Here is a 23,580-nt window from a genome sequence, read left to right as displayed (position 1 = left end):
ATAGAAGCCCCCTGATTTTGGGGGTGAGCCAGACTTGAGAGCGTTCCTAAATGATGCTAGAAATACTGCCGGTTTCTTTTGATTTCGCTGCCTGCTTGGACTTAGTATATATTCTGATTTTATATACTCTGTAGAACTTAGCATCCGAGAGCCTTATTGACATGGACTTTGTAACACTTGTTTTGAGTTTTTCCAATAAAACCCTTCAACTTTTTATTAATCTAGAATTTAGTTATTGAGTGGGCCCAAATTATTCCTAAATGGGAATTATTTAATGAAATTGTATTTTATTGATCAGATGCCTTGGAAGGTGCCTTAAAACCGGGGCAAAATGCCTTGTTATATTGAGGTTTAGTACCGTCTCCAATCAAGCTTAATGTGGGAGATTGAATCAAGGTACATTTTGGGGAGTCTTGATATTGGGGTAAAATGCTTTGCTTCCACATTACCCCAGTCTGCTTTTCTCTTATGTATAATTGATAATCTAAATCAAAAATGAGAAACATCTCTGTAGTCCTTCGGCATTTAGGGAAGTTCATGGGTTTTAAAAGACAATAGTTATGTTAGCTCTGTCCAATTCTGAACTCAGCTTGCAAGCCAGCCTTGCCCCCTTATTTCCGTCCAAACAGGCAGAAAGTTTATAAGAAGTTTGAGTTAAATAACTAAAGCAGCATGAGCCAGAAGACAAACTGGAGCACATTAGAGGAGTAAGGCAAGAGGATGTGGCTGGAAAAGGTCTGGAATTGACCAGTTTATTCTTTCAAACACCAGAAATAAGTAGTTTCCATGCAGCACTTAAAGCAAGCAGTTTACCTGCTTCTAAGCATTCCAACTTTGTGCAGGTACGATCACGGATATAGAACCTACTCCTTCAAGCGAATCAGACTGGGACTATGGGCCTGATGCACAGAACACTGGTCAGAAATCAAGAACAGTATTGTTGCAAGCCTTGTTAAATTTTGTGGAAAATTCCCATTTGGAGTGGGTCATATTAATTGGTAGGCTGCAAATTGAGAATTACTCTGATTGAATGATCATAGAGTCACACATCTAAACTGTACCCAAAATCATAAAAATACTTCATTGTTGTACTTCTTGCTTTAAATATAGCAACAACAATCCTTCACAGTCCCCAAATATAGCAGACAGATACTAAAGCTAGTCTACTGGACTTTAAAAAATCTCGAGGTTGCTGGACAACTGATCTGTGTGGATGCATTGATACAGGTTGTACATTTGTTATAGATAACAACTTGTAGAAATTCCTGGCTTACGAAAGGCTCGTCTTCTGGGACTGAAAAGTTTGCATAAAATTTGCTGAAATTAAGGAGAAGATGGATAGGGTTGTGAGAGACTCACTCATGAGTCTGGCATATGAGACCTGTCACTTACTGCCATTACTCCAACAGCTTTTCCTTAGCATCAACCTGTCAGGCATTAGCGTGTTTATCTGACTCGGCTCGTCCCACCATTTGCAAGTCTCATCAGATCGGTCCTGTGACATTCTGCTCACAGTTTATGGCATGTTAATCCGTTGACGGCGGCGCGAATTCCGCTGCGGTGCGGGCATTCTGATCAGTGGGCGGGGTTCGGACGGCCCCCGGCCGTCCTCCGCACACACCCACCGTCACGTGGGATGGCCGGGGTAAAATGCTATTCACCCTGTTAGCATAGGTTTGTAACAAGTAGTGCGGTAGAGTCATATGCTTAGCACACACCTGCCTTTTAGTGTTGGGCTCAGACTTTTACAATTTGTTTTTGATCAGATACAGCTCTCAAGACAACATGTGGTGCAACTTCTCCTCTTGGAGTACATTGCTCATGGGCACCAACTCCATGCTAGATTGTTTTTCGCACAGTGGCAAGAGTATAATAATAATAATAATCCACATTTGTATAGCGCACAATCACCCGTTAGGGTCTCTAGGCGCTGGGGGCCGTCGGGAAGATTAAGCAAGCTATTGCCCAGAGTCGCATGGTGTTGGGCTAACCTGCCGCCGGAGCTGGGGATCGAACCGTGATCCCCAGATTCCAGCGTCAGTCGCCCTGGCCGCGGCGCCACACCTCTCCGTATGAATGGAGTGTACACTAAGTAGGGAGCATGAAGCACAATGTAAAGTGAAAACAGATAAAGCAGAAGATCTGAAAAAAGACACAGGCACAGGGAGTGGGGTTGGTGCATGTAAATCTATGCTAAAGTATACAAGGAAGTGATGGATGGAATGCTTGAATTAATCTTGGTCACAGGTAATTACTCGGGCTGCACCTCAATCCATCGGCATTTTGCACACCATGTCAACTCAGTTTGGACCCAGCTATATGCAAATCAGTCTTGACCCGGCTCCAATCAGAATAGCCCTGCCTGAAGTGCCTAAACCAGGTCCTCCCTGAACCGGAACAAAAGCAACTCAGGACCGGATTCACACTAGCAATGGACTCATAAGCCAGGTACAGCTTAGTTTCGGTGACACACTGTGCAAGGTACCCACATCTGGGCATACCCGTCCCACTAAGGACAACACGCTTAAGTATACAAAAATGTGATGGATGGAATGCTTGAATTAATGACAGACACTGGTAATTACTCAGGGCAGCATCCCAATCCATCATTATTTTGCACAACATGTCACCTCAGTTTGTAACCCAGCTATATGCAAATCAATCTTTACCCTGATCCAATTGGAACAGCCCAGCCCAAACTGCAGCTAGAGTAATTACCAGTGTCCGAGATTAATTCAAGCATTTCATCCATCACTTTTTGCATACATTAATATGTTGCCCTAAGTGGCATGAGTAAGCCTGGACGTAGGTCCTGTGCACACTGCATCACTGGCACCAAGCTACACCCAGCTGCTGAGCCGATAACAAGGGAGACACCGATCCTGGGTTTTTTGTGTTCGGGTTCAGAGAGAACCTTGCTTAGCAGTTCAGGGTGAACTGGTCCTATTGGAGCAGGGCCATGACTGATTTGCATATAGCTGGGTCCAAACTAAGAAAGCATGGTGTGCAAAAATAAGGATGGACAGCCTGGTCACAATATTTCTTTCCTCAAGGATCTTCCAGTAGTTCACTGTACCCTAGTCCTTCACAACAGTTTGTAGGTGTTTGAGTGACTAATTTATCCTGCCATCTTCGGACGAGATTAGCATAGAGTGGGAATAATCAGTATTCAAGTAGTGGGATAGTGCCCAGTTGCTAAGGCAATATGGCTATTCATAAAATGTGCTCGGGTTTGCTAAGAATGTATTCCTTTTGCTCGAACCTTGATGAATTAGCACTTTCTATGCTTCTCTAGGAGAAGATTTCCTATATAACACCATGCTTTTGGTGGTGAGCCAGAAGACTTTCGAATGCTACTAGAGCTGCGGTCTGCTTCTCCATTGATTTCGCTGCTCACTTGATGATTTTCTCCAGCATCTGATTAACCTGGGGCCCAAAAGGTACTCCCTGGCGAAAGAGGTTGAGGCCTTCACCAACCTGGGTAATGTCATAGACAAGCACGACAGCACAGACGCCAACATCAAGACAAGTATTGGCAAAGAAAGGTCTGCCTTTATTCAGCTAAAGAAGATTTGGAGCGCCAAGCACCTAACATTGCAAAACCAAGAGCAGGCTTTTTAAAACCAACGTAAAATGAGTCCTTCTGTATGGAACAGAAACTTGGAGAACAGTGACCACCACCAACAAAGTCCAAACCTCCCCATCAACAGCTGTCGGAGGAAAATCCCCCAAATATGCTGGCCAAACACCATCAGCAACAACAACCCATGGCAGCAGACTTACCAATTACTTCCTCCCTCATGGTGTATGTGTGGTTGCTAGGAGAGGGAATGAATTTATTCTCGACCCTTGAGTGATAACCCTAGCCTGAATGGGGTTTTGAGCAGATTTTAACATGCCCTTGATCATGGGCAAGAATTAGACAGTTTGCTCAGATTTTGAGAGCGTTTCAACAAGGAAGCTTTCCTCCTTTTGCTAAATAAGCATGTCCACTTTGTGATACATTGCAGCTCTCTAAATCACCTTATGATATGCAGTTGGGTTTTCAAGTGAGGAGGCACTTGGGTAATAATATAGGTCTGGATCCCCTGAGGGGGTCTATGTGGTAGTCATCCCTGGGATCAACAGTGGGGGCTGATCACAGGAGCTAAAGGGCCCAAAGGGGCTACCTGGCTCTAAGAGTGATAGGGGGAGTCGTCTTGCGACTCTAGTGGAGGCAGAGGGGTAGTGTGGATGGGTGCTGTGGTGGTGGTAGAATGGGAGTGGTGGTGCAGGCAGGCTATGTGGATGGAGAAGAGGACTAGTGGTATTGTCCCTTGGTTTCATCGGTGCCAGCTTGGGGGAGGAAGGTGCCGGAAGAGGTCTGAAAGAAGGTTCCTCTTCAAAGGCCAGTCTGTTTTTTCGACAAAGAGGCTCTGGAGGAAGTTTGGTTGAGATTTTGCCTGTGACTGGGTGGATGAACAGGCCTTTCTGTATAGTAACCAGTTCCTGATGGAACCTCTTGAGAATCGGACCTCAATATCCTCGTCTTTATGTGTTGTTGGAGGTCTCAAGGTTGGTTTCACTTTTAGCTTTAGCATCGATGAAGGTTTTGGGGCCACTCATGGTTGCAGTGCCGACGAAGTCTTAGGCTTCAGGTTTGGGTTCCAGCCTTGCATGGAAGCAATGATGATTAGGGGCATTGGAGCAGCTCAGGCTGGATGGTGATGGGGGTCGTTGCCCTTGAGGGAAGGCTTGCGTGGCTCTGAACCTTCTGTTACTGCCGACCAGAGTCCGAAGCGGCAGAGGCTCTTAGCTTGAATTTTCTCGACGTTCTTGCTTGGGACTCAATATCTGACTTCCTTAAGAGTGGTGCTTTACCTCAGCATGGGACTTCTTCTGGGACTCTGTCTTGGAGATGTAGGCTTCAGAGGCAGTAGATATACTAATGGCCTAAGTGATATCTTAATGTGAAGACCTATCTTCGGCGCGGGTTTGATGTCCTCTAACTCCTGGTGGTTGAACTCACTGTAGGATACCGTCTTTGGGCTGGCTGTCAGCGGCATCGTTGGGAGGCCTGAGCCACTGGCCTCTTCTTTTTCTTTGGCGCCGAGGGATCCTCCTCACTGAAGATGTCCGAGGTGCTTGGACTGTAGATTTTCCTGTGCACCCATCATCATTCTCTTCAGTACCGGAGGTTCTTCTTAGATCTGACGGTAAGGCACAATTGACAGGACATGTGGTTGTGGTCAGAGGACACGCACAGGTTGCGCATCTAGTGATTGTCATCCCACATATATTTCGAGTGGCAGCGCGGGCAGTCCAGGAAAGGTGTCCATTTCATCATCCCTGCAGCATTCTGTGGCGTGTTAAGCATGGAGGTTTATTCAGCCCGATCAGGCATGAGGCCTCTGTTGCACTAGGACAATTATGACAGTTCGGTGTTGCTGAAGCTGCTCACATGTGCAGGAGGAAGTACTGGAGCTTGAAACCAATGCAATGGGATCGAAGTATCAAAATGAGGCTGACGAAAACGGTGTCAGAACACAGCAAACTCTTAGTCCACTGGGTGCATGAGAGGGCCAAGAGGAGGAGTCACAGTACATCTTGTGACTCGAGACATATTCTATCAAAAAGAAAACTTGCAAACATCTGAGCCCAACATTAGATGGCAGGAGTATGCTAAGCATGTGCATCTACAGACACACATGCTATGACCATATAAGTTACAAGTTGACTTTGATTGAGAGGAGGCCAAGGTTAGAACATCTAAAAAGCCTATGCTACCTTAAACAAAATAAAGCAACCTCTCTATAGGCGTGAGAGTACTCTCCCTTACCCGAGGAACATGCTGCCTCCGGCCATCCACATCATGCTTCACCCAGCTCAGCACTGCCCGGTACACCTCTTCCTCAGACGGCACGTTGAGGCTGTCGCTGGAGATGAGGTCCAGTACCTAACGGGAAAGAAAAAATGGCTGAGAAATCAATTGCCATCTAAAGAAATGCTTCATCTTACTAGAATGTTCATCTCGAACTCTACATCAAATGACCCTGCTGAGTGGGGTGGACACACAAACTATGTTGATTTTGTGAGACAAATGAGTGACTAAGCTACTTTTTACATCAAATTCGTAGATTTTGACTATTCATTTTGTGAAATGAATGGGTTAAGTTTTTTTCTGCACAGGATGTAAAAGGGGTTGCTCCCTGCCACTCCAGGATGTCCTCCTTAGAGTCAACTACAGCGGTTTGCTAAATGCCCATTCCAATGGATTGCCTCTCTGCTGCTCCCATATGGACTCCAGGAGCTTATACTTAAACCGAAGTAAGACTGCACCTCACCAGAGTAGCACATTCACTGACTGGCAGATCAGTAGGTTCCATTTCCAAAATGATTTAAACTGCAGAATGCACTCCGAAGATGGCAGTATCAACAGGCATACGTTAGAGCAGTATGCAATACGAAACACTACCCACATAGGTGACACTTCACGCAGACACTTTGAATTCAGCTATACACTACACTCAATTCATAAGCATACTATCTCTTCCAACTTTTCGCTCAAAATTCAAGCAAAGGTGCAGCAACAAAACATGATGAGAGCAAAACTCCGGTACTCACGAACAACATGAAAACACTAAGCAAGGGGGGCCAAAATAGACACACTCAGAAATCCATAACACTTCCAGAGAATACGAAGCAACACGTTGCTACAAGCACTATGGCAACTTTACGGAAGTGCTATAATAATGCAACTACAGTACAAAGTCTGTCCATCTGTGATACTGGGTCATGAGATCGCGGGTAAGAAGGAAAGATACAAACACACTTGATTCCAAGGGGAAAACTATCTCTAGTTCTCCTAATTCATCAAAGATAGTTGTGTTCCAGACTTCTGCCCAAAGGCACATAACACAATGGGTACCGCCCAGAGGGACTTTAAACGAAACACTTCTATATTCAGGGGGCCCATTACCTGAAGTGCTTCAGGCAAGATTGTGAATTATTTAAACTCAATGAAGACAAGTTTAGTGGAGGGTAGACTGACACAGTGCAGAATTTTCTCTTTGTAAAACTGCTGGAGTTACAACAGGGTGTACTACTGGATACTGACCTTTCTTTTCGTAGACACAATAAAACTCAGTGACTTTGTGAAAAAAAAGTCGCGACTGTAGCCTACATCTGCACAATAAATTAATACTTATGGGCTTTTATCTTACTGCCACCTTGAGTTGTAGTACTCAAGGGAAGGCTATACTGAGGTGTTTCTCTGGATGTCATAGTGACTCCTACCCACTACATTCTAGGAGTGACTCAGAGGATCATGGGGCCTAGGTTGAGATTGAGACAGCGGTTCGACTCAGATGCAAGTGTTGTTGAGTTCTGCGATTCAGATGCTAAGAGATGGACGAGCCTGACCACCATCACGGTGCCTTTCATACTCTATGAGTAGATCCAAAATAAGCAATTTTTGGCTCACATTGAAAGCACTGATGAGCAGAGAAAACGATATGACTGCCAAACTTGCCTTAATGCTTATTTGTTTACTATGAAAATGCTAATAACCATGTGCCTTAAAGCGCTTGGTTATATTTATCAATAGGAATGTCATTTTTTTTTATCTGCATGAAGACCCCTAAAACCTAACTGTTGCACATTTACTCGCATTTTAAAAAAAATCTATAATTCTGTTACTCCATGTTGTACGTTGCACATTTCTGCTGAACTGTACTAGCAAAACACAGCCTCATTTTGAAGTTGTCCTGAATGGAAAAAGGAATTTAGAAAATAGTAGACTCCACTCCTGTTAGTATTAACTAGATCTCTTTTACAAGGTCTTCTCACATTCCTTCCCACGAGAAGACCTTGACGACTTGGAAAAGCTGTGCTCAACTGTTTGTGATTCTAGTCGGTGGACGCGACCATCAGACCACTCGAGGTTCTCCATGATTTTTGGGTGGCGTTGGATGCTAGATCTTGGCTCTACCGTGTAGTGCTGAACCAAATTGTACCTACAGATAAGGGGGCTACTGCTGCTCTAAAACATGCCAGGAGGTGACAGGCAGGGAGCTAGATTGAGAAATGGAGGGATGGACTCAAGTAGGGCGGAGGTGTCTGGACTGGTGACCGATGGGGTGGCGCAGTCTCAAGTCTCCCCATGCCCAAGTTCCAAAAATGCTCAGTGCTTAATTTGAAAAAAAAAATATTAATAAGTGCCAGGGCTCTCGTCAGGAGGCCACTGCAGCCACGCTTTGCCCCAGCGATGCTGCCAATAATAGCAACTACACAACTACTACCCTTCACACTCCAAGTGTGACAATTGAGACTATTTCAGGCCTCCAAAGCTATAAGAATGGCTTGGGTGGCATGTAATAGTCAGTTTTAATGCATATTGAATTAATTATTAACTGGTTTGGTGATCTCTAAATAAGCCAGATAGCGCCACCTTGTGGCAGACTGTCACAGGCGCCGGTGCTGACAATTAAGTGCCAGTGCCAAGCAAGGGAAACCACAGACTCAAATTAAGCACTGACGCCATGACTACAGAGAGCACTCCAGGAGCCAGGGCGGCAGCTTGTAGAGGTCGATGATCTTCTGCGGCCTCTAGCTTGAGGAACCGACAACAAATTCTAATGATGTGTGAGTGAGATTTGATGCTTTACAGCCTTTATAGTGATCAGCCGACAGAAGAAACGCGATAGGGAGGTGGGGTGAAGAGCTACAGGGACTAACAGAGTGAAGCAGAAAAAAGAAGAGGCCAGAAAAAGGGAGACATGTGACAGCAGGAGCTGGATAGAGAGGAGCAATGATAAGAGAGACATACATAGAAACAGAAAGGTGGGAGAGGAAGTGGGCAGAGAGAGGGAGATGACAGCAGTGTGAGCCTAAGAGAGGAGTATCCTACCTTGTTTTACAAGGGCAACAATGACTCCCATGGGAACCTGAGTGCACAATACAATCAAATAACAGCGGTTCTCACTTGCATAATTATTAATAGAATTATGAAAAGTCAGCAGCACTTACTGCAAGCACTTAATGTAAACACTGGATGAAAAAGGGAAACCATCACTCGAAATCACCTATTATGTCACACTTAATACAGCAAGCACCATTGAGGTACTGGGTTTTTAAGAACCGGCACAGAACCGGTAACCCAGCGGTGTCAGGGAATCAACACCCAGAGACCTCGGGTTCTTCCTGATTCAGACCTACAGAAACTCAGAGTCTTCTAGGTGAAGTCAAAGATTAGTTTATTGGCTGCAACCAAGGTAACAGGGTCCTAGAAGTACAATACGGGTATATTCTCAGGAGACTGCGCACTTTCACGAAGTCAGGCTTCTCTCTTTATACATGATATTCGGCCTTGGGCAAACATTCTTCGAATTCGTGGTATGTCATTTATAGTTACTGGTTACAAAAAGAAAAGCAGAGTCATGATGACATGTACATATATCACGTCGTGCTGCCCATAACAAATCATCCGGCAAGGCCCAACATTTCATCAGATATCGCTGGACCCCCAATAAAAACGGTCACCTCCCCATCATAAAGCAAGTGAAGAAAAGGTGTGGAGAAAAGATGTGAGCGAGATATGGCAGGTGTGCGCGCTGAAATGGTTTTATGGCTGGTTGAGCCTAGATGCTATCTTGCTAGGCCACTGGGAAGGAACTGACCTAACGAGTTCGGCCTGGGGCAATGGTTCTAACTTGTACTGAGGTCAGGGAGAAGTCGATTAAGGAGTATGTGTCCTTGTGAAATCAAATTCAACTGGATTAAGGCCTATGTAGAGGGCAACATGTAAATGGGAGCCAAGGGCTCAGAATGTAAATGACGATTTCAAGGTGAAATCGTCACTCGAACACACCGAAAATTCATGTACATGATGTACTCGTCATTCTCGGTCTTTTGATACCAAATTCGTCATATTTCGACGAAGTTTTATTTCTCAAGTCCAGAACTTTTATACGAATCCAGATTTTCAGAACCTCAAACCCTCCTTTTGACCTTACATAGGCAATTAATCTATTTTCATGCTAGTCCAAGTCCAGATCTGTATTCCGAAAGTCATTGAGATGTTGCTGTAACATCATTCTAGTACTTAGTTCATCTCTCGACACAGGCTTCCTGACACATGATGTAACACAGAGGCCACATATTGCAGGAGCACACTGTATGCATAGACAGAACAGGAAAAGAATGGCTAAGACCATTCCAATGACCATCAGAATTTTCCATCCCCAGGCAGATATCAGTTCCCAGAGCCATCCCATTAACGACCAATCTCCTTTATCCACATGGATAGATTCAGAAATCTTATGTAATTTTGAGATGGCCCTGTACACTGTTGGAGCATTATCTGGGATGAAAATGCAACAACTAGACTGGATCAATTTGCATACTCCACCTCGGTCCGCAAGTATTACATCCAAAGCGACCCGGTTCTGAAGGGTCATAAGTCGATCCGACTGGAGCTCAGCAGTCAGGTTACTAAGGGCACCAGCAGTTTCAGTCACGGTGGATTCAACTACCCTTGTCAATTGCCTTATGTTCCTGCTGTTAGCCATGGCTCCCCAGAACGGCAGAAAACCCATTGCAAAGTCACCAAATTCTTGACCTGCAGTGTCTTCTTTACTCAAAACACATCTAACTACCCTTGTCCGATGGTAATCCGCCGCCGCTGTGTAGGTGGGAGGTAACAGGAATGAAACAAAACATGAGCCCGAGAAGTCAGGGGGCAACCATGTATAGGCTCTATCATGGCAGATGAAATAAGTACCCTTAGCGGCTAAAAACGCAGGGGAAGTCTGAGATCCAAAAACATACGTTTCTGTACAGATACTCTTCCCTAGCTGAGCTCTGGGATTCTTGCCAATACCTTGCAGACACAGGTGACCTTGATGGGGTACGATCCAGATAGGGGACGATCTCTTGGCTTGCTGTTTCTCACTTAATGTAGTGCCATATCCGGTCACGTTCCAACCTACATATGCAAGTATCTCATCATCCGGGGTATCTTCGTAAGAAGTTACTTCCTTGATCATGTCAACTATACCTTTGACTAGGGCGCTAGTCTTGAGGTTGTCTTTTACAGAACGTAGGGGTTGGATTTCTCGTGCATATATGAACATTGTCCTATATGCCCAGACTGAACCATTGTGACTAAATGGCAGGACCAAATAGGGGATACCTTTATCCGTGGTGTGGGGCATGAGACCACACACCCAACAGTTAGTTGTGTTCATTACAAGTTGGTGTTGGTGTAATAACTGAACGAAGGAGTTATTAATGAACTCTAATCTCCTACTTGATTCGTGGTCAGGCAGAGGGTGGAAAGAATGAGAGGAAACAGTAGGAGGAGGTATGGGTGATGTAGTGGGCGCAAATGTCACATGAAAAGAGAATAAAACATAGCTTATCAAAAAGACCATTACGCTGGATAGCATAAAAATACACACTATTATAAAACTTTTCTTCGTCATTGTGTTAAAAAGTCTCTGCTTAAAGTTCATTTGTTTGGCAGGCCTCTCCACATCAGGAAACTCCATCCTCTCTAAGGTGCTGCCCGCGGTGGTAGGTTGCCTCTGCTAAAGGATGCTTCCGTCAGTCTAGGGCAACTCCCTTGGACCAACCAGAACTACCGACCTAACGTCGTCAGCTGCACCCAAAAGTCTTTAATCAACCGCGACCCTAGCAGCGGAACCCGGATGGCGATTCGAAAAACAAAAATAAGCAAGTTACCTAGATGGGAGATCTGCACTTTCAAAAATAGGATTTGGGGAAAAAGACACTTTTATTAGTCCATAGGTTTTTCTCAGATCATAAAAAGGAATCGCTTTTGATTAGTCTGTTTTTCTTGGTCGCAAATTGTAGCGTCTTTTCCCGGGTACTGTCTGGTCCAGAAATAGTAGTTCAGGCTCCACAGAGTTCAATTGTTCTGGTGGTGGCACAGTTTCTTGAAGAATGTTCTCGCTTTCACAATCAGGGTTAGTTTCTTTTACACGTTCATCAGTTGTGCGCTCTGAGTCAGTGCCTCCTTTCTGGACCCATTGGTCATGTGGCAGAGGGAAGGGTATCTTTTTACAATGGATCCCGTGGACCCAATTGGCCTTCCCCTCCACCCTAACAGCCGACCTTGTAGACAGGAGGACGAGGTGAGGCCCGGTCCATCTGGGCTGGTCGTTTCTTGTTCTTTGAAAGTTGCGGACGAGAACCCATGAACCGGGGTCAATGGAGTGACCCGGAGTCTCAGAGACCGGAGGCAAGGTGTTGTGGACCTGTTGATATAAAACACGCAATTTAGCCGTCAATTCATACAAGTAATCAAGCAAAATAGGGTGTTGCAGCTCGCTGAATTTCGTGGGCCTAGGCACTCCCCATATGTTGGCTGGCCGGCCAAAGACTATTTCATAAGGGCTGAGTTTCACTCGCGAATGCACAGTCATTCTGGTGGATAGGAGTGCTAAGGGTAGAGCGTCAGGCCATTTAAGACCTGTGCTCGCTTGGATTTTGGCCAATTTAAGTTTAAGCGTGCCATTGTAACATTCCACTAATCCAGCTGATTGGGGGTGATTTGCAGCGTGGAACTTCTGCCTAATGCCTAGCCCTTCGCACACTCTTTTCATCACACGACCCACAAATTCACTTCCGTTGTCAGACCAGACCATTCTAGGCATTCCGAACCTGGGGAAGTACTCTTTTACAAGGGCTTTCGCTGTGGACAAGGCAGTATTGTCTTTTAGGGGATAGGCTTCTACCCATCTTGAGAAGGCACAAACAACCACGAGCACGTATTTTAAGTTGTTGCACCTCTCCATGTGTATGAAATCTAGCTGCAAAACCTCGAACGGATACGTAGGAGGTGCAAAATGACCAGCTGGAGTTGGGGTTCCCCTACCAGGATTGTGCTTCAGACATACCATGCAATTCTTGACAACATTCTCTGCACACTTGGGAATCCCTGAATTCTTCCACACTGGGGCCAACAACTTGCAAATCCCTTTCACGCTGATATGAGCCATCCCATGAGCCATTGTAACCACTGCAGGCACATATGCATCGGGTAACAACCATCTCTGATGCTCTGTCAATTCAATCCAACAACCATTTGCATCCATTCTCCCTGTACTTTCTCTCCACGTGCTTAACTCTTTCTCCGTGGCCTCAGCTTGGATGGACTTCACACTTTCTATTGTGTCCTCACATATTCCAACCTCACCAGTCCATTTTCCAGGGCTTGCAACATACATTCGGCTTATCACATTCTTTGCAGTTTCCTTAGCGGTTTCATCAGCAAATGCATTTCCACGACCAACATCATCAGTCACTTTCTTGTGAGCACTACATTTCACGATCGCTATTTGCAGGGGCAACGTCAGTGATTCAAGAAGCTCATTCACCAACTGACCATGCTGAATCTTAGTTCCATGCGAAGTCAGGAACCCACGTTCTCTCCACAATCGTCCAAAACTGTGAGCCACTCCAAACGCATACTGACTGTCAGTGTAGACAGTCACTCTCATTCCTCTAGACAATACACATGCTCTCGTAAGTGCAACGAGTTCTGCGGCTTGAGCTGAACCATGTGGTATTCGCGCAGTTTCAACGACTGTGTGCAAAGTTGTGACAGCATATGCTGTAGTCACGTTCCCATTTGGGAGCTTAAAGCATGAACCATCTACCCATAATGTACCATCACATTCAGCAAGAGGAGTGTCGAACAAATCCACTCTCCCTTTTGTCTCTTCCTCTGTTGTGAGAAAACAATCGTGCTGTTCTGAAGCATCTGACTCCTCTGCAATTGGTAACAATGTGGCTAGGTTCAAGGTACTGCACCTTTTTATGTGCACTTGGCTCGCTAGTAGCATCAATTCGTAACTGGACAGTCGAGCACTCGTTAAGTGCTGTGTCTTGGTCCTATTTAGCAATGTGTCTACTGCATGCGGGACCATCACGATTAGTGTATTATTCATTACTAGACCAGCAGACTGTCGAATGGAAACAGCTGCTGCTGCTGTGGCCCTTAAACAACTTGGCAATGCTCGTGCTACCGGATCCAAAGTTGACGAAAAATAGGCGCATGGCCGCTGTCTATCTCCGAATAACTGAGTCAGCACAGACAATGCACAGCCTTCCTTCTCGTGGACATACAATGTGAAAGGCTTACTGTAGTTGGGGGTACCTAACACAGGAGCCGAACATAATGCTGTGCGTAATTCGAAAAAGCTTTTCTGACACTCTTCAGACCAAGGAATGGGATTGGGTGTATTTTTACACGTTAATGCCACCAAGGGTTTGGCCAATAACGAAAAATTTGGAATCCACTGTCTACAGTACGATGTAATGCCCAAGAAAGCACGTACTTCTCTCTGTGTTCTTGGCACACTCAATTTCGCTATTGCCTGAATTCTTTCTGGGGTCAGTTTCCTTCCCTCCTTCGATAAGAGATGGCCTAAGTAGGTCACTTCTTGTCGGCAATATTGAAGCTTGGAAAGTGACACCTTGTGATGCAGATCACACAGATGACGCAACAATGTCAACGTGGCCTTTTTACAAATTTTCTCATTATCTGCAGCAATGAGCAAATCGTCCACATACTGTACAAGAGTGGCACCTTTTGGCAAAACAATCGTGTCAAGCTGATTTTTCAGAGCCTGACTGTATATTGAGGGGCTTTCACAGTAGCCTTGAGGAGCGCGTTTAAAGCGGAAGCTTCGACCTTCTAAACTAAAGGAAAAAATATCCCTGCTCTCCTCAGCAATTGGGATGCTGAAGAAAGCATTCTTTAGGTCAATCACTGAAAACCATGAAGCAGAAGCTGGAATCATAGTCAATAATGTGGTAATGTCGGGCACAACTGGGAATTGTGGCACGACTATCTTATTTACTTCTCGAAGATCAATCACGAATCTGTACACAGGTGGCTGAGAAGGGTCAGTTCGTTTTAAAACAGGCAGAACAGGACTATTGCAAACCTTGCCTCGTGTTTCCTCAATCACATCCTTTTCAATCAATTCGTAAACGATCGCTAGCAAAGCTTTTTCACCCTCATTAGATATTCTGTATTGGGGAATTCGTGGCATTTTAACATTTGACTTCAATGTTACAACATATGGTGTCATTTCTAAAAGACCTACATCATTCGGACCAGTAGCCCAAAGAATATCTGGGAGAATCGACAATTCTGCTGGAAGTGCATCTCTCGACAAATAAATGGGAGAAACCACTTTCTTACCTAAAGTAAGTTGTACTCCTGAAGGAGAACAGTACAGAGTCGCATATAATCTTTTTAGCAAATCTAATCCTAGCAAATTTTCACCACAACCTGTTGTCAGAATAAGGGGTGCTTCGAATTCACAAGGACCAACAGAAAGAGATAAAGGGTCAGAAATTGGATTTCTAACTGGGGCGCCAGAAAAACCTACAGAAACGTTCATTTCGCCAGACAAAGGTGCGCCAGGGAGTTTGGAGTGCATAATAGAACTCTTTGTAGCACCAGTATCCAACAGAAAAGGTTCTGACACACCTGATGTAATCACCTCAACGTAAGGTCCACTCTGATCAACTGGAACTGAAACAACTCCCTCTCTTTGTCTATGGCTGTCCTAGCAATCCTCATTCTCCCACTGCTCATTTTCTGTGTAATACTCATCAACGTAGTATTGAGCTGTCCTGTCAGATACGTTATTTTGCTGATCAAACCTGTTCATAGAGTTTTGTGGTGGAAGGGGACGTGTGTCCTGTGGGGCGTTTCCACGCCCTCTACCTCTAGGCGCTTGCTGACTGCCACGACCTCTTACACCAGAAATTCCATTTGCACGTTGTGATAGGGCAGGACAGTTATACTTGTAATGACCCTCCTGTTTGCAATATAAACACTGGTTAGGACCTACGAGGGGTTGAGTGTAATCGAATCTTTGCAAGTTTCTCTGATATTGTTGAGGCTGCTGAAAAGTATTCTGGTAGTGATTCTGGCCATTATTATGTTGATTACCACCACGTGGCGGATAGGCTTGCTGTAGCAAAACCTTCGTTTTGAGTTCTCTAGTTTTCTTTTCTACTTTATCTTTCTCATCTTTGTCTCTATTCTCGTAGTACTGTGCAGTAGCTAATATCTGGGCCGAAGATGAGACTGCCCACGAACTTTCTGAATCTTTTAATTTTCTACACAATTCTGGAAGCAGATTGTGCACGAATTTATCGACAAACAATCTCTGACCACCTTCTGTGGTCATATCTTGACCGCTGTGGTCAATGAATGTTTCTTCAAATCTGGTGAAGAAATCTGAAACAGTTTCTTCTTTCTTTTGCTTGCATGCAGATAACTTATCGCAATTTACGCGTATTGCAGGCATTATCGTTTTCATGTAATCTACTATTCTACCAGGTAGTTCCGCTATCAGAGGCTCAGGCTTGGCACCACCAACTTGGCGTGCATCTGCAGTAGTAATATTAGCCCACGTGTCACCTAATTCCTGGTCATGATCTACATGACGAATTTTACCCCATAAAGGCTGTGGAACAACGTTCCCGAATAACATATCGATATCGGCCAAATTCATTATACATGACCCAGCAGTTTGCGACAATTCTTTATAGTACCCTGCAGGATTTTTACGCGGATCTGGTAGTGTTTGTTTGAGTGCTAAAACTTCAGCTCGCTTCCATGGGACATGTACCCATACACGGTGAAAGTGGGGCAGGACAGGTGGGACAGCTGTCGCGTCACCCTCTCTCCACTGTGGGGGAACTTCTCTCATAGGGTATTGTCGTGGCTTTTTCCTACTAGATGCACAGGATTCCGATGGCGATCCAGAACTGCTTCCCTTACTTCGATATGATAATAGCATTTCAACTGCTTTTTCCACATCGGGACCTACAATCATACCCTCTCCAAACTTAAATCGTACACGACACATCTCTTGTGGGATGCATTCTTGATCATTGTCTTCTAAATCCTCGCCAAGAAAGACACACATCTGTTCGAAAACATATCTCTGTGTCACTGCTTCCCATTGATGGAAGACTTCCATGACAGACTGTACATCATATTTTGCAGTGTCCATGACCCATTTCCGAGCTAAACTATTCAGGGAATCTCTCTCTTGATAATCAGGCAGTTGACTTCGCAACTGTCTTCTTCCTATGTTAGGGGTCGTAGTAGGCGACCCGAAAAGAGGTAAAAGAAGATTAGTAACAGTGCAGGCCATTTTCTGCCGAATGGAGGGTGAAACTGAAGGACAAACAGATGGAAAAACGGGGTGTGATAAGGCGGGGGTAGAGATGGCAGAGGAGGTATCAGGAATAATAGATGTGGTACTAGGCAAAATCGTAGAGGGGGCATTAGGAGATGTAGAAAGTATAGTAGGCAAAATCGTAGAAAACACAGGTGAAACCAAAGTGGTCGGTGGGCCTGGAGGAGGCTGCACCGAAGAAGTAGGCGCCAGCTGAAGAACAGCTGGTGGGTGCTGTGGAAGAGCCGGAGGCGCAGCTTGTGCAACTAAAGGTTGAGGGGGTGCTGTGGCATTCTGCGCATAGGGGGGTGGTGAAGTTAATAATTGCGACATTAATGGGTCTTTTTCACGCTCTTTTTCTGTCCCTTGATGAAGAGACGGCAAAACTGGGTAACACTTATCTAATGCCATTTTACGTTGCCTGTGCAACTGCTCATTTATCTGTTCTTCCTCATTATCTTTAAACTGCACAGCAGCTTGCATTACTGAAAGTCCCCCTTCTCTCTTATTTTTCTTAGCTAATTTAATTTCTTTTTGTTTGGCTTCTTTGCGCCATAAGCGGAAAGAGTCAAACATCGCCGGCCGGGCTTTCTTTTTAAAGAGTTTAACTTCAAGGTTGTCTAAGATTTCAGAATCAAAGCTACCATATTGGGGCCATTTTAAAACACCATCTTTCCTAGTGTATTTAATCCATACTTCGTTGTAAACGATGGGGCCTACCCCATGTTTAACGTATAGCTCGTAAGTCGGAGTTCCAACTGGAGGAACCGGACATGAGTCCTCCAATCGGGAGTCCCTATTATTACTACCAAGACAAAACCAATTCCCAAGTCTAAGACTAGGCATCCTCGCTCTCTAGTCTAGTTCCAAAACTTCAAAGGATTTATCGATTACGATATTTCTCGTGAATACATGAGTCCTTCGGTTATGGTGCTTGCAAGAACCAATAAAAACCTTTTGTATCTCCAAGATACCACAAAGTAAGTCCAACTAAGGACTGGGAGACGCTCCACTTATACTTAACTGAAAAATATCGATGGCGTCACCAGAAGACTCGTCTCAGAGTTTCGCTCTACTGAAAACTTCAAGGGTCCAACATCAGGGCGATAGCCAGGGCAGCAGTCCTTGTAGCCGTCGGGAAGCGGGGAACCTCGCAGCAAAGACCTTCGGACCACGTCGACATGCAGGGGTCGATGAGGTGGTGGGCCCTCCTCCGGAATTTCCACACAAAGCTCCTCACGATCTTCAGGCTGACTGGTACCACTGGAATCGCCCCAAACGTTGGGCGCCAATTGAGGTACTGGGTTTTTAAGAACCGGCACAGAACCGGTAACCCAGCGGTGCCAGGGGATCAACACCCAGAGACCTCGGGTTCTCCTGAGTCAGACCTACAGAAACTCGGAGTCTTCTAGGTGAAGTCAAAGATTAGTTTATTGGCTGCAACCAAGGTAACAGGGTCCTAGAAGTACAACACGGGTATATTCTCAGGAGACTGCACACTTTCACGAAGTCAGGCTTCTCTTCTTATACATTATTTTCAGCCTTGGGCAAAACATTCCTTGGATTCGTGGTATTTCATTTATAGTTACTGATTACAAAAGAAAAGCAGAGTCATGATGGCATGTACATATTTCACGTCGTGCTGCCCATAACAAATCATCCGGCAAGGCCCAACATTTCATCAGATATCGCTGGACCCCTAATAAAAACGGTCACCTCCCCATCATAAAGCAAGTGAAGAAAAGGAATGGAGGAAAGATGCGAGCGAGATATGGCAGGTGTGCGCGCTGAAATGGTTTTATGGCTGGTTGAGCCTAGATGCTATCTTGCTCGGCCACTGGGAGGGAACTGACCTAACGAGTTCGGCCTGGGGCAATGGTTCTAACTTGTACTGGGGTCAGGGAGAAGTCGATTAAGGAGTATGTGTCCTTGTGGAATCAAATTCAACTGGATTAAGGCCTATGTAAAGGGCAACATGTAGCTAAGGGTTCAGAATGTAAATGGCGATTTCGAGGTGAAATCGTCACTCGAATACGCCGAGAATACAAGTACTTGACGTACTCGTCATTCTCGGTCTTTTGATACCAAATTCGTCCTATTTCGGCGAAGTTTTTATTCTCGAGTCCAGTACTATTATATGAATCCAGATTTTTCAGAACCACAAGCCCAGCAGTAATTTGGGATAATCAAGAGGATTGCGATTCAGCTAACGGCCCCGAGATGTGGGCCCTGTGACCGACACACTTCACATTTTAATAATGATGAACACAAAATCCAATTTAATGCCGTGTCTATCGACTCACAAAAGACGTGCGGGAGGGGGGAAAAGCCGGGAAACGTGTGTATGAAGCAGGGGAAAGAGGGGGGAAATCGCTTAATTTCCGCAGTTAACGTTCGGGAGGTGAATGTGCGCTCCAGGCAGTGGGACGTGTTTTGTGTGGGGTGTGACTGTGAAATTTACCTCGATTACTGCAAAAGATAATACACACTTGTTGTCACTGGTGTAACTGATGCACGGTTACAGCTGGAAGCAGTTTCCTTTAGAGTTGCCATATGAAAGGTACCTAATTATGACTTAATCACTGGCAACCAGTTACAGCATCCGCTCGGACTGTTAAAGGCCTTTTTTTCTTCTGAAGAGTCATTATCCAGTATGGAAGCCAGCATTGTTTAGACCCTTCCACCGGAAATAAAGTCTGACTTTCACACTCTTATATCTGTTCATGAATGGGATAAGCAGCATTCATCTTAACAAACCATACGACTTCCTTCAGACTGTGCCAATTGTCTCCCTGGGTATGAAAACGGCTTCATCACAGCAAAAATCAGACTATTGTTGAAAACGTGTAGGCGTCTCATGAATGAGCTTCTTGATTTAGAAGTGCTCTGCTCTCCAGCACTCAGTACTTCTCCATACTTGTGTTCAAGAGGAGACAGAAGAAAGATGGCAGTTCAGCAAAGACAAAACTCATAGTTTTTGCAGTTGCATATTTGTTTCTTGCATAACTGAGATTAAGTGGCCATTACTTGAACGCACATGCCTCTAGGGAGACAGATGTGCACCAAGAAGTTGAGATGATGTGTCAGATTACCATTCTGAGAAATATCGTCTGTAATAAATATAGTTTCCCAATTATCGTTTGTAGCTGTTCTCTTGTTACCTCCAGTACAGTGATATTTTAGTAAACGGTTTCTAGGAGACGATATTCATGTCAGTTGATATTCTGACAATGTATTCTAGTGCTACCATGCCTGTGTATCTAAGCACTAACTTTTAGGCGCATGCTTGGTTGTGCCCTGTTTATGCCGGAATCTTGCTGTTGTGCAGTTGCGCCCTGAACCACAAACTTGTATGCCATTTCCAGGGGCCGATGTCTGGAGCAGCCAAGGATACGAGCTGCTGTGGTATAAATTGAGGGCAGGGGCCTGGATATTTATACCCAGAGGCAGCGCTTGTGGCAGACCCAGAAACCCATTAACATGCATAATGCCAGGTGGTTAGAAGGTCACTGGGGACTGAGATAAAAGGACACGCATGAATTGCTTTGATATGAAAAGTTTTATCTACTCTTAGGCTAACCCAGTTCGGCGCTTTGTTCCTTTCCCGCAGACTGTTGTAAGGAATAGATCTCTTTCAAGAGGCTGCCTGCTATCATTTGCTTTGTAGATGTTTGTTTACTGGCCTGCCTTAGGGTCACTGATTATACTGCAGCCCCATATGGTATCACTAATGACGAATTAAAGCCTTGCAGAGAGATGATTGCTCCAAGGATAGGTCAGAGAGGCGCCCAAAATTGCCGTAGGGTACAATAGGTCTCACATTTGGGAGAGATTAAGCTAATGGCAATGTAAATGACAATATTGTCAACATGTGATTAACTATCACTGTAAGGCGCGCTGGTTATACATGAAACCAACTGGTTTCTAAGCCATCTTGAAAATTATTAGATAAATCAATTCACTTCATTCTTGTATCCATCTTAAGAATATATTTATTCCTTTAAAGGGATTTCTTCAAAATCAAAGGTGATTCATTTCATTCATGAATATTTTTACTTCTTTACTTTGTGTTAATTCATACATTATTTCCTTCCTGCCCAATGCATTTCGGTGTAAACCTTCATCAGGGGCCTATAAAATGAAAGCATACAGGACCTTAGTATTCAGTTACCGAACTTACAGAGTCATAACAATTTATCATTGCATATAGTGGATTTAGATACAAATAGACATGCATGGTAAACAATCTAAAGATTTTTCACAAGTAAATAATATCATCAGAGATGAAAATAGAACTCAAACTTAAAAAACTTGCTCCTAATGTGCACGTAGCATCAAATAAATTCTGGTTAATGATTAGCGCTCTAAACGTGTAGGTCACGAATGGCAGTGCTCGTGGACTTACCCGGAAAATAATGCGCGGCGTTCTCGTGGTTCAAAACACGGAAGTGTCCGAGTAAAATAGGGAGCCAATGAGGTTCTGTGATATAGGCGGGTGACGAAGTCACGTGATCTTGCAGACAGAAACTAACGATCGATATTATTCATTGGCACCAGATGATAGGTGTAAATATATCCGGCGTACTCGAGTATTTTCGCTAGGTTATCAAGACTGCAGTCTTTACTATTTAACAATTTAACAACTCGCTGTCATTTCATGGGACCGGGTAGTGATTAAAACGGGCTATCTGATAGGATGTGAAGTAGTCACGTGGTACCGTTGCTAGGGGAGACGGGCTGTGTAGCAATTGGGAGGCGCTATCTGATAGGATGCAGGTTAGTCACGAGGTACGCAATGCGATGGTCAACAGACCTTCGGAAAATAATACGCGCTATAGACATTAAGAAAGTCTATTATATACAATAAAAATGTAAATATCAAAACATATGTGTGTAAATAATAACACTAAAATGGTTCACTTTCAAACTTAAATGATAAACATGATAAACATTGCAAAGCCCAATATGAACAGTATACTTTAACTCTGATCTACATCTTCCTCATAGAGAAGCAAAGAGTCTCTCATTATGTCCAATGAAGTGTACTAATTACAGAAAACATGAATATTCAATTCTGTCATTAATCCCTGTGGGTTGTAGGGAATTCCATTTTTTAATCCAATAAAATTCTGCCTGTAGGCGTTGTTTCAGTGGGTCTGTGTCATATCGTTGTGGGAGTATCTCCAGTATGGTAAATTTCAACTGTGCAATTTGATGACTGTGTTCTAGCCAATGCTGGGCTACGGCTGATTTTGTCTAAAACATTAAGTGTGCACGGAGATCCATTAATTTCAATGTAAATGACAATGCCATTTATTTATCTGTTTTCAAAACCAACACATAAATACAAATTTTGTCATTTACAATGCCAATAGCTCTAACTTTTCCAAAGGCGAAACCATTGCATTGTAAATGCTTGTTTAGATTTGATGCAATGTACGTTCACTATTTTACTCCTGTGGCCAAACTAATCTTGGATTAAAGGTTATTTGGTATTGTTTCTGATTGCCAGACATTTTGAAGGGCGCGAGTTAAGATACCACTTTTGACTTTGATAATCTTTTACAATATGAAACCCACAGAAACTGTGCTAACATAAAACCTGAGGCGCTAGACTGCGGTGCCAAACTGATAGATCAAAGTTGCCTTTTCAGCGAGTTGCAGAGTTGAAAGTACAGGGGAAAGGTTCAACGTTTAGCTCCAAGTAATGTCCACACTGTCCTGTAGAAAGAAACCAAATGGATTTCGCAGAGGCCGCCGCACCCTCCCGCAGGGGGGGGGGGAGGCTTAGAGGCCGGCGCCATAACCCACGCCGTGCCCACCGGTGAGGAAACTGGTTCTGGGCGCCTTAAAGCGCCCAGAAACCAGCGGAAGCGGAGTACGCACCAGCCCGCTCCGGCCGGAAGTGACCCGTGACCTGGGCGCCCCTAGAGGGCAGCCAATGGTCACCCTGGCTTGTTTTGAACCCCTCAATCTGGGGGTTCCACCGGAGGCCCCTATGGAAGGGTCAAGGGGATTTAAGTCGCCGACTCCCCAGCAAGGACACAACTTATTCGAGGAGCTGGGAGAGCGGCGCAACAACATAACAATTGCAGCGGAAGGACCACAGCGAAGACGAAGCCCTGTCGGTGAACACCGGGGCTCGGAAAGGAGGAAGATTCAACAGCCAGCGGTGCGCCAAAGCCTCTCCCCACCTCCTTCGTGTCAGCAGAAGCAGCCTCTCAGCACGCAGTGTGCCGCTCCGAGGCAGAAGTGGCGGCGGAGCGTGATTGCGAACCCCCGCTCCGGCCTTATCAGTTTTGGCGCCAAAGGACGCGGTCACGACACCCGCCACAGCCAGACGAGGTCCGGAGCCGTGTGCAGAGCC

The 23,580-nt window shown here is 44.8% G+C and overlaps 1 protein-coding gene across 4 annotated transcripts in view; it reads right to left on the bottom strand.

Annotated features, from left to right (window-relative positions):
* KLHL17 (kelch like family member 17) overlaps positions 1–23,580 on the bottom strand; it is a 245,265-nt gene that overhangs the window by 75,071 nt on the left and 146,614 nt on the right. For all 4 annotated transcript variants that reach the window (XM_078642346.1, XM_078642348.1, XM_078642347.1 and 1 more), the window contains one exon: positions 5,819–5,935. In XM_078642346.1, the coding sequence (XP_078498472.1) occupies positions 5,819–5,935 (117 nt within the window). The remainder of the gene's footprint in view (positions 1–5,818; positions 5,936–23,580) is intronic.

This window comes from Lissotriton helveticus, chromosome 5_1 (genome assembly GCF_964261635.1).
Source record: "Lissotriton helveticus chromosome 5_1, aLisHel1.1, whole genome shotgun sequence".
Lineage (NCBI taxonomy): Eukaryota > Metazoa > Chordata > Amphibia > Caudata > Salamandridae > Lissotriton > Lissotriton helveticus.
This window is presented reverse-complemented; position numbering and strand designations above follow the sequence as displayed.